The sequence below is a fragment of the Colobus angolensis genome, unplaced genomic scaffold (assembly GCF_000951035.1).
Source record: "Colobus angolensis palliatus isolate OR3802 unplaced genomic scaffold, Cang.pa_1.0 Scaffold67, whole genome shotgun sequence".
NCBI lineage: Eukaryota > Metazoa > Chordata > Mammalia > Primates > Cercopithecidae > Colobus > Colobus angolensis.
Genome location: NW_012120376.1, coordinates 1,001,584 through 1,013,506, shown reverse-complemented (window position 1 = coordinate 1,013,506; position 11,923 = coordinate 1,001,584). Strand labels below are relative to the sequence as shown.

General features: G+C 34.5%; 1 protein-coding gene across 2 annotated transcripts in view; it reads left to right on the top strand.

The window, feature by feature from the left end:
- USP15 (ubiquitin specific peptidase 15) overlaps positions 1-11,190 on the top strand; it is a 149,995-nt gene extending 138,805 nt beyond the window's left edge. For both annotated transcript variants that reach the window (XM_011925966.1, XM_011925965.1), the window contains 3 exons: positions 847-950; positions 6,273-6,361; positions 9,248-11,190. In XM_011925966.1, coding sequence (XP_011781356.1) covers positions 847-950; positions 6,273-6,361; positions 9,248-9,430 — 376 coding nt within the window. In that variant the 3' untranslated portion in view covers positions 9,431-11,190. The remainder of the gene's footprint in view (positions 1-846; positions 951-6,272; positions 6,362-9,247) is intronic.
- The last annotated feature ends 733 nt before the right edge of the window (positions 11,191-11,923 follow it).

The following is an 11,923-nucleotide window of genomic DNA, read 5'->3' as shown; positions in this document are numbered from 1 at the left end:
CAGCACACCAACATGGCACAAGTATACATATGTAACAAACCTGCACGTTATGCACATGTACCCTAGAACTTAAAGTATAATAATAAAATAAAATAAAATAAATAAAATAATGTATAATTAAGTTATTATTGACTATAGTCACCCTGTTGTGTGATCAAATAGTATGTTTTATTCATTCGTTTTTTTTTAATTCATTTATCATCCCCACCCCACCTCTCCCCTACCTTCCCACCACCCTTGCCATCCTCTAGTAACCATCCTTCTACTCTCACTGTCCATGAGTTCAATTGTTTCGATTTTTAGATCCCACAAATGAGAAAATGGGATGTTGTCTTTCTGTGCCTGGCTTATTTCATTTAACATAATCTCCAGTTCCATCCATGTTGTGGGAAATGGCAGAATCTCATTCTTTTTTATAACTGAATAGTACCTCATTGTGTATATGTACCAGATTTTCTTTAGCCATTTATCTGTTGATAGACACTTAGTTCCATCAACATTGCAACACATAGTTTCATCAAATCAACAAGATTTGATTGTTTCTAAATCTTAGCTGTTGTAAACATTGCTGCAACAAACATGAGAGTGCAGATATCTCTTCAATATCCTCAATGAAGCATTTTAAAATTTTCAACCTATAAACAAATGTTTGCCAAAACATTAATATCTCAGAGGTACATGTATGATTTGTTTTGTAAGTTATTTGACTCATGATAATTTCTTTAGTGAGAAAGATATGTATAATATATATATATATATATATGTCAAACAACAATGGCAGAAGGGAATAGAATTCATTGCATTTAGGGACAACATAAAAATTAACTTGGTTTCTTTTTTAAACAGTGACTTGGATATGTCGGAATTCTTAATTAATCCAAATGCAGGTCCTTGCCGCTATAATTTGATTGCTGTTTCCAACCACTATGGAGGGATGGGAGGAGGACACTGTAAGTTGACAGTTTGTCTTTTTACCCAATTGTGGTGTTTGAAGAACTCCAGACTTTTTTCTTTAAGATATTTATTACTTCTTAAGGATAAAATATCAGATGTGTCTTGCATATAGTAGTTCAGTATTGATTAATGAATGAGTCAGCTTTTGAACATTTTTTTTTCACATAGGGTATAGAGAATTGAGTTCATCATACTCCTCAGTTCAAGGCCCAGGAGGGAATGTTGTCCCATTTAGAGTGCATTTCCCTCCACGTTCTCCTTCCCCTTTGCTTTCTAACATGTTTGATGCAGATACTCTTATAAATCATTAATATTTATTCATTTAATTGGTACTGTGCTATAGATCTCACTAGATCTCGACACTTATTAAGACTTATCTGTGTTACTTTGTGTCCATTTAGTTAGTTGTTTCTCACTGCTTATGATTTACATCTACCATATTTTATCTCTCCACTTACCTCATGATGGACATCTAAATTGCCTTTCACTTTCTACCACTGTAAGACTGATAAACCATTGTTTATGGTATCCTATATAAGAATTTATTTAGGCTGCATACCCAAAAGTGAAATTGCTGAGTTTAAGTGAGTAAATGTTACCAGATTGCCCCCCAGGATGGCTCTAACACTCAATACTCTGCAAGCAGTTGATTTTTCTGTTGAATGATATTTACATTCCTTGGATATATCCTACTTACCATTATATATTTTTTGACACACAGTTGGATTTAGTCAGACTTATTTAGGGTTGTTACAATTTCATTCATAAGTGAAATGGTTTTATAAGTGTTTTATATTTTCATTATCTTAGTTTGGAATAAAATTTAGAGTCATAAAACAAGCTGGGATGCTTTATCCTTTTTCTGGTTTTTGGAACATCTAGTACAATATAGGAATTAACTATTCATCAAAGTCTAGTAGAATTAACCTGTAAAGCCATTTAGGCTTTACAGCCATATTGTTTTTATTTATGTCATGCCTATTGGTCTATTCAGTTTTCTTTTTCCTTTTGTGTATATATTGATGTTCTCTCTGTTTCTAAAAATGTATCCCTTTCATTTAGGTTTTTCATTTTATTTAAGAATTGCTGTTTGTAATGCTTATATCACACTGTTTTTATCCTATTTTCATTCTTTTTCTCTCTCTTTTTTTTTTTTTTTTAATCAATTCTTCTTGGCCAGGCACAGTGGCTCATGCCTGGGATCTCAGCACTTTGGGAAGTGGAGGTGGGTGAATCACGAGGTCAGGAGATCAAGACCATCCTGGCCAACATGGTGAAACCCCGTCTCTACTGAAAATACAAAAATTAGCTGGGTGTGGTGGTGCGTGCCTGTAATCCCAGCTACTCAGGAGGCTGAGGTAGGAGAATCGCTTGAACCAGGGAGACGGAGGTTGCAGTAAGCCGAGATCATACCATTGCACTCTGACCTGGCAACAGAGCAAGACTCTGTCTCAAAAAAGAGAAAAAAGAAGTATCAGTCTTCCGAGATTTCTATCTTATTAGTCTTTTCAAAGAATTAGCTTTTCATCTTATTAAATTTTTATTTTTGTTATTGTATGTATTTATACTTTTTATTATTATTATATTTTATTTTCGCTATACATTTTTTTTTAGACCAGGTCTCTCTCTCTCACCAGGCTGGAGTGCAGTTGCACGATCTTGGCTCACTGCAACCTCTACCTCCTGGGTTCAAAGTGATCCTACCACCTTTGCCTCCCAAGTAGCTGGGACTACAGGCACATGCCACCACACCCAGCTAATTTTTTGGTTTTAGTAGCAGTGGGGTTTCACCATGGTGCCCAGGCTGGTCTTAAACTCCTGGGCTCAAGAGATCCTCCTACCTCAGCCTTCTGAGTAGCTGGGACTACAGGTGCACACCACGACACCTGGCTTGTATGTATTTATTCTATCTAATTGATTTCTTCCCTTCCTTTCATTGTATGGTTCCTCTTGTTACTTTGGGTTTCTATGTTACTCGTCTTTCAACTTCTTGAATTGAATGCTTAGCTTTTTGCTTTTCATTGTTTCTCCTATATTGAAGGCTAATTAAAAGGCTATAAATTTCTGCTAAGTACTGCTTTAGCTGTACTTCAGATTTTCATTATCTTTCAATTGTATGTATGTTTTAATTTCCTTTATGATTTCCTAATTAGCACAATGTCATTTAATCATATGCTTAGTTTTCAAATATACAGAGTTTGTCACTTCATTCTTTTATTACATATCAGTTGAGAGCATTGTCTACATTAATCTTTAAGTCTGAAAGTTCCAACATGTCTTAGTACATGGTCTGTTCCTTAAATGTTTGTGTGCTTGAAAAATAATATACATTCCCCATTTAGATATAGAGTTCTTTATATCTCTGATAGTTTAAGCTTATCAACTGTATTCAAACCATTACTATCCCTGGTTATTTTTTATGTTCATTTTATTCCTGAGAGGAATTTGTCAGGACTCCTACTAAAGTGTTGATTGACCTTCTCCCAACAGTTTTATTAGTTGTTAATATTTTGCATAGTTATGCTTATGTTCACAATGGTTAGCTCTTCTTTCTATGTTGTTCTTTTTAACACCAGGATTTGACATTCTTTGCCCCTTTTTTCTTTTTCTCAGGTATTACAAGTGTTACTCTAGCTTTCTTCTTGATATCATTTAATTTACAAACTCTGTGCCTTTGTGTTGAGTGTGTCTCTTACAGATCACACAGATCTAAGTGCAGCATCTGCTCTGCGCTGGTCTTGGGTTGAAATCAACAAACTCACAGCACACAAAAGGCTTCACCCAGCACCGGGTTTACTTAGATTTAAGAAAGGATACAGGTCAAGAAACAATACAGCATGCGCAACAACAGCTTAGCAGAGGTCCTTTATAGCTGGAAGGAGAGAAAACAGGGAAAAGTGTGCTCAAAGGAAGCTGTTCAGCCCACTGCTGTTTCCTTCCACTCCTCACCAAGGCTGATTTTTAACTAGACTGCATGGGGTACAGTCATATTAGTTGTCAAATATTTTGTTAGCCCAACAGGACTTTTAAACGGCAATAAGACTCTGATTCAGTTAGCCTAAGTATTGCTGCTGATTTCTGTGACAAAAATTGAAGCATGAAATTTAAAAGCTTTTGGCCGGGCGCAGTGGCTCAAGTCTGTAATCCCAGCACTTTGGGAGGCCGAGACGGGCGGATCACGAGGTCAGGAGATCGAGACCATCCTGGCTAACACAGTGAAACCCCGTCTCTACTAAAAAATACATAAAAAAAAAACTAGCCAGGCGTGGTGACGGGCGCCTGTAGTCCCAGCTACTCGGGAGGCTGAGGCAGGAGAACCCGGGAGGCGGAGCTTGCAGTGAGCTGAGATCCGGCCACTGCACTCCAGCCTGGGTGACAAAGCGAGACTCCGTCTCAAAAAAAAAAAGGAAATTTAAAAGCTTTCTTCTAGATTGTTTTCTCATTTCTGCCTCCATCCATTCTGTCGCATTCTGCAGCCATCTTGAATGCACACAGAAATATTATTGAGTTCATATATTGAGAACGGGGTTCTCAATTTTTTGTTGTTGTTGTTAGTTCCCTTGACTCTAACTTACCTCTGCTTCTATGGTTTCTCTCCATGGTTGATTTTGAAGAGAGGGAACCAACACCAGGTAGAATATGAAACATTTCTTCCACCTGGTAGGTACTCAGTAAAATCGTTAACCAAACAACTTAGAGTTTAAACCATTATTTTATTGTGATTGGTTGGTTGGTTGGCTGGTTGGTTGATCGGCTTGTCTTTTGAATTATCTTCTGGCCACCAGTGGAGGTTCACCAAAGATAATGCTTACCTTACTTTCAAAGTATTGTCATTCCCTCTGAACATCATCTAAACAGGTAACTTAATAGAAAGAGAATATTGCCCTTTGATTTCAGCCATATTAAGGATAATACCTCAATTTCTGATTTATATACAAATGGGAAGAATAATAATATTTACTTTAGGATGGGAAGAATTATTTAGAAGACATACCCTACAAAGTGTTACTTTTTAGAAGCAATGACCACATATAATTATTTTGGAAACATTGGTGCAACTTTATTTCTTCAGTTATTGAGTAGTTTATACAAGGCATGGGATGGGAAAAGGGGCATTTTTTTAACTTAAAGATAAAGTAGATCTTTAAAAATTATGTGGATTAATGAATCACTTTTTGCCTTTTTCTTGCTGGGTAGAGTCAACCCTTTGTGTCAGTGGATACCACAGATGTTCAAGTTCCTTATATAAAATATTGTAGTATTTACATATAACCTACCCACATCCTCTCATATACTTGTATGTGTAGATTATTTATAATACCTAATACAATGCCTGCACGTCACTTCATTCACATGAATGCAGCATAGTACTCAGCACATGGCAAATTCAAAATTCAAGTTTTACTCTTCAGGACTTTGTGGAATTTTTTTTTTTTCTCAAATATTATTGATCTGTGGTTGGTTGGGTTCAGGGATGCAGAACCCACGTATGCACAGGACCGACTATACTTTTGTTAAAGACTAAAAGAGATTCTGGTGTTTAAAAAAACATGAATGCAGCATAGTACTCAGCACATGGCAAATTCAAAATTCAAGTTTTACTCTTCAGGACTTTGTGGAATTTTTTTTTTTTCTCAAATATTATTGATCTGTGGTTGGTTGGGTTCAGGGATGCAGAACCCACGTATGCACAGGACCGACTATACTTTTGTTAAAGACTAAAAGAGATTCTGGTGTTTAAAAAAAAAAAAAAAACAACACTATAGCATAATGAGTAGAGGTATCAGAAAAGAAATTGTTATAGAAAATTTAATAATAGTTGAAATTTCAAACTATAAAGTCAGAAACAGATCTAGGTTTAAATCCTAACTGCTAGGTAACAGTATACCACCCTGAGTAAATTATCCTTCTTTTGATGTCTTAATTTCCTGTCTCTAAGTTGGGGAGAATTATAATGATAATACCTTCTTTATGAGACAATACATGTAAAGTGCATAACACTATGCCTGGTACACAGTAAGCACTACATGAATGTTAATTACCATTTATTATCACTAGTGTTATTCTGTGAATTTAAAAATAATGTTTTTTCCTGAGATGAAAAAAGAATGTTTCAACTTATATGAAAATTATTTTAGGTATCTAATTGTGGAAATTAGAAATCATTTGAATCAATTGAATGTGTAATAAATAAGCCTCATAGATGATTATCAGGCAGTTTTAGTAGATATTCCTTATATAGATGATTATAGAGTTTTGAGGAGCTCCCCAGAAAACCAAGATCATTTTTGTCACAGTGATTATATTTTTTTCATTAGATACTGCTTTTGCAAAAAATAAAGATGATGGAAAATGGTACTATTTTGATGACAGTAGTGTCTCCACTGCATCTGAAGACCAAATTGTGGTAAGTTTGTCTTATATTTCCTGAAAACTATGGGATTCACTGTCTTAAGGAGTGAATATAAATTAATAAAAGGGGCTCATGGAATACTGTAATTTATATTCTAGTAGCTTGAGTAGCTAAAAGAGACTGACTCTTATTTAAAGAAATGTCAAATTGTCCCCTAAATGGAATTTTGTCTTCTAAATTTTCCCACTAACAAAAGCATAAATTGCAAGGTGAAAAAATTTTTGGTAGTTTTCAACGTGGAGTTTCTAATAAAAATAATTAAGTTTTGCTTTGGAAAGTAGATTCAGCTCTTAACTTTCTAGACATTGACTACTTAAAGCCAGAATGTTTAAACAAGAGAAAAAAAATCCTTGAAGTACCTTACCGTATCTGTGATCTTTAAAGTCTTATCCTGCCTTATGAAAATTAAGTATTTAAACTCAAAATGACATAATTAGATAAAACAAATTACAGATTTATAAAGGATTAATACTTGTGTACTTACCACTTTGATATTTTCTGAATAGTAAAAAAATGAGGAAGTTCCACCTGTTCACACTTGCGTCAGTTTATCATCCACTGCTGACTCTGTCAGTATGGGTTTGTGTACACACAGATGCATACATATATATGTATATATGCTGTCATTTATCTCCCTGTATCTATGACAGAGAGACTTGAATACTATAAATATTTTTTAAATTATGTTTTAATTAACCACATTTTTTGTTTATACTTAAACTCCTAATTTCTTTTTTTCTGCAAAAGAAATTCAGTTCCTTTCTCCTCCTTAATCTCCCAGCCCAGACATTCTCAAATTGCCCACCTCCTCATCAGTCTTGTTAACAACACTGCCCTAATCTTGGCTTCAAATAAACAATTATGTTGTTTATATATAGTTTACGAATTTGATGTTGCCATGCATTTTAACAATGATGATTCTTCATTTAGTCAACAAATTGAATACGATAGAGAGAGATACACAAAAGACTCCATTCTAAACAGAGATGAAAAGACAGTTGTCACTCAGTCCAGAGCTTAAAAGGTAGCTATCTCTGATTTATAAACTAAAGAAGACAGAGAAATAAATTAACAATTACAGCATAATAAGTACTATTAAATACCTTACTATGGCCACTTAGAAAGGGAACTTCTGTCTCAACTCAGATTTAGGGTTTGAGGGGACAATACCAGTACAGGGAAGTTCATGTGGTAAAGATGATGTCTGACCTGAGTCTGCTAGTAAAAATAAGAGTAAATTAAACAAAAGGTGTTCTAAGCAAAGAAAACTGTATCTACAAAAATAAGGAGGCATGACAAAGCATGACATTTTAAGGGAACAGCACATAATTGGATGTGACTGAAAGGAAAAGCTCTTAAAGAGACATTGGGAAGAAATTAGGCTAGAGATAAATTTAGCGCTTAGATCAAGAAAAGTGGCATTCTAGTTGTTTAGACATTTTCTTACAGACTACGAGAAGCCATTAGATTGTGAAGCAAGAGAATAACATTGTTCAGTTTGTGTCTTCACATTTCTCTGAGAACATCATAGAAGATAGATTGGAGACACTGAGTAAAGAAACAGAAAAGCCATATAGGAGGCTGTCACATAATTTAAGCAATTAAAATAGTAGTTAGAACAATATAAACAAGGGAAGAATGGATTTATGAGATATTTAGTGGATAGAATTAATATAACTTGATAAAAGATATAATAAAGATAATAGATGTAGAGATCCAGAGAAGGAGAAGTTTAAGATGACTTTTACTTCACCATTCACCAAGATCAGGAATATAGGAAGAATAGTTGCTGTTAAAGTTTGAGATGCCTGTATGATAACTGTGTGGAAATTTTCATTACGTTGTTGGACTAATAAGACTGGAGTTGAGGGGTGAGAACTGATTTACGTTATACATTTGAGTTGTCAGCCTCAGGCAGCAGTTGAAGCCATAGGTTTAAATGTGAGAGGATACAGGTTGAGACAGTGGTGAGGTGAGGACAGAACATAGTGTGTTTAAAGGTCAGGATTTAATGAGTCCACAGAAGAGTCTGAGAAGAAGCCAAAGAGCTAGTAGAAGATCTGAGTAGTGTTGTCACAGAAGCAAAAAATTGTTTTGTTGATAGAAAAAGAAATAGTGAAGCATTAAATTAAGTTAAATAGTGAGAGATTGACCAAAAGAACTGAAAAGGGTACCCATTTCACTTGTTTATTAGGTTATTGACCCTACTGAAAGCCATTTTACTAGGATGGTTTGGGGAAAAGCTAGATTGCTTTGAGTTGAGAAGTGTGCATGAGAGTGAATGATGAGTATTGACTATTCTGTTTATCACCCTGACTGTGAGGAAGAGGAAGAGAGAGGTATATGGCAGCTAGAAGGGGAGGTAGAATGGAGAGGGACTTATACATAGGAAAAATCTTAGGTATTTGTTAATGCCAAAGAGAAAAGTCCAGTGGATAAGGACTCATTAAAGATACACAGTGATCATTGATGGAACAGTATCTTTAAGATGGTAGGAAAAGGTGGACTCTACAGCAAACATGGGATGAAGTGACTAGTATTAGAAGGAAGGAATTTACCTTTTCCTTAAGAGATGACAGGAAAGAAACCATAGAATTCTATTTTACATTAGAGTAACTAGGTTAATCTGTGATACAGTTGCATTTATTTCTTGGTCCAAATAATTTAGAAGCACACAAAAATTTGTAATTCTAATGACCATTCTTCCTTTATTAGAAATTGTCTTCTATTTAATGAATTTTAGTAACTTCCATTTGACCATGCATGGTTTTTCTATTTGATTTATGCCCTCACCAAAATTGGTGACCAGCTAAAAATTCATAATGTATTTAATGTGATATTTGAGAATCATAACCATTTTAACATCCTTTGTTTTGACAGTCCAAAGCAGCATATGTACTCTTCTACCAGAGACAAGACACTTTCAGTGGAACTGGCTTTTTTCCTCTTGACCGAGAAACTAAAGGTGCTTCAGCTGCCACTGGCATCCCATTAGAAAGTGATGAAGATAGCAATGATAATGACAATGATATAGAAAATGAAAACTGTATGCACACTAACTAATGAAAGTCCTAGAAGCCATAAAAGAGAGACTTTCCTGCTGGTGGTATCTATGGAAATGATGAAGTTACCCACCACATTAAAACAAAAGTCTGAGATGGGGAGTTTCAGATAACCGAATGTAAATCCTTTATCAGATTTTAACTTGTGCAGTACTTGAAGTGAAACACAATGAAAACTTTAACAGAAATTGTCTCTTAATACATTTACAGTCTTGTATTTACAAGCTAAATATATATAGGAAATCACAAATAAATCCCTTTTAAGTTTGCTGCTGTTTTGATTAATTATGTTTCCTTTAATTTTTTGGATGTGAGTTGATGACAAATGTTAAATTTGTGGATGTTGGTCCTTTATTTTGCTCTAATAATACTGCAAGAAAACTATGGCTGAACTTAGTTTTTGGATAATCTAGTTCATGTGCATTAGGCTGCCATACATACTACTATGATATTTAGCTGCAGTATCAATGTGGCATAAATACTGCGGCAGCATTCTTCAAAAACCACAGTTTCAAATTTATCCCGGTAATCAATGTGGGCCTATTAAAAAACCAAATCATGATACGAGAAACAACCTTGGAAAAGCTATTTCCTTTTGTAGTACCATTAAAAATCCAGAATATTATATTCATTTTACTGCCACTGTGGAAACAGGTTCTAGATTTCATACTCCATCTAAAGTCATTTTTCAGTTACATGTAAGTATTATTTACTTCTATTGGGATCTATTCTTCGGACATTCAGAAACATTTTTTGCTTTAAAATGCATATCTTTAATTGGGTGTTGGTCCAAAATTAAAATTTTTGCTGTCTGTTTTTCTCTACCCCATTTTGTGGTAATTTGGCAACTTTAGCTCTCCCAGTTATTGTTAATATAAGGACAGACTTAATAGTATTCTGTATCCATAGTAATAATTGCATCAAACTTAAATGAGAAATTTTTTTCATATACTGGCCTTTAAATCATTAATGGACAATTGGCTATAAAGGTAGGTCTGTTAACTTTCTTTGTGTGTTCCTGATGGAATTCACCATAGCCTTACAGCTTTTCTCAGAAGGTAACTTGTTATAAGAGAAATGGCATTTGCATGTTCCAGAGTCAGAACCTGTACAGTATATACAGCATAAACACCTTGAATTTGATTTTAGTTCACCACATTCAAGGATCCAGGATGCCAAAAATATGTGTGAACATTTGAAACATTTTTATTTGCTGCTTTTTCCCTTTGATCTAGTTGAAAGAATGTATTGTAAATTGGCATACAATACTGCCTTTAATAGAAAACCTAAATGCTGGGGCACATTTCACATATCGACTACCTGAGAAATTGCTTTGTGTCCCACTGTTATTAAAGCAAAAAGTATAATGTTCTTCACTTGAACTAATCAAATACAATAGATTATAAATTGTGTATTGTAAATAAAAGTTCACTCTGTGAGTGCACATTTTGGTAAATTATTTATTTATGTTAGCATTTAAAAGTTTTAAAAAACAATGCATTTGACCAGGATAAATGAGGTATGTTGATCATGGCTTTGCTTTATATCTTGATATTAAAGCTGGTTTATCATCCTGGTATTTTAAAAGCTGCTTTGGGTTTTTTGTTTTTTGGGTTTTTTTTCTTTTTTTCTTTTTTAATGTAAACTAACCTCCTGCATGACAGAGGTTAAAATTTTGTCTGCACTTGAGTTCACTTGAGTTTACATTTGAAATGTGCATGTTTATTTATACAGATTTCAATAAAGCTATTCAAGGCCTTATTTAGTCTTTTATTTCTTACTCTTAATCTTTTAATAAAAATCCCCTACTTTATGGTTAGATTACTATATGCTAGACTTTTTAGTTATAAATAGTTAATACTAGAAAGGAGATTATGTCAGAGCAAAATGAATCCTACTATTAAAGACATGTTTTAAAGTTCATATTTTTCAACTTTAATTTATTCATTAAGCATATGTTTGTGTACCAATCACTGTTCTAGAGTCTGGAGATACAGCAGTAAACACATATCCTTACCTTCACAGAGCTTACATTCTTTCTGCTATCTACCAACTAATGGACTATATTTCCATTTTTCTGAAGATTTAAAGAAAAGTCAAAGCTAAATCTTTTAAACCTAGATTGTGGTCTCCATCCTAATTTTTCAGAGACCACTTTCTTTTTAATGCCTGTCATTAACTTCTATTCCCACTAAAAGAAGTGATGTTAATAATGCCATTGAAACTGTCAAACTCAAATGTCATTTTTCAGCTGCAAAAAGTAGACTTTAAAAATATTACAAAAGGGGCCAGGCACGGTGGCTCACACCTGTAATCCCAGCACTTTGGGAGGCCGAGGCAGGTGGATCACGAGGTCAGGAGATCGAGACCATCCTGGCTAAAATGGTGAAACCCCGTCTCTACTAAAAATACAAAAAATTAGCCAGGCTTGGTGGCGGGCGCCTGTAGTCCCCTCTGCTCGGGAGGCTGAGGCAGGAGAATGATGTGAATGCGG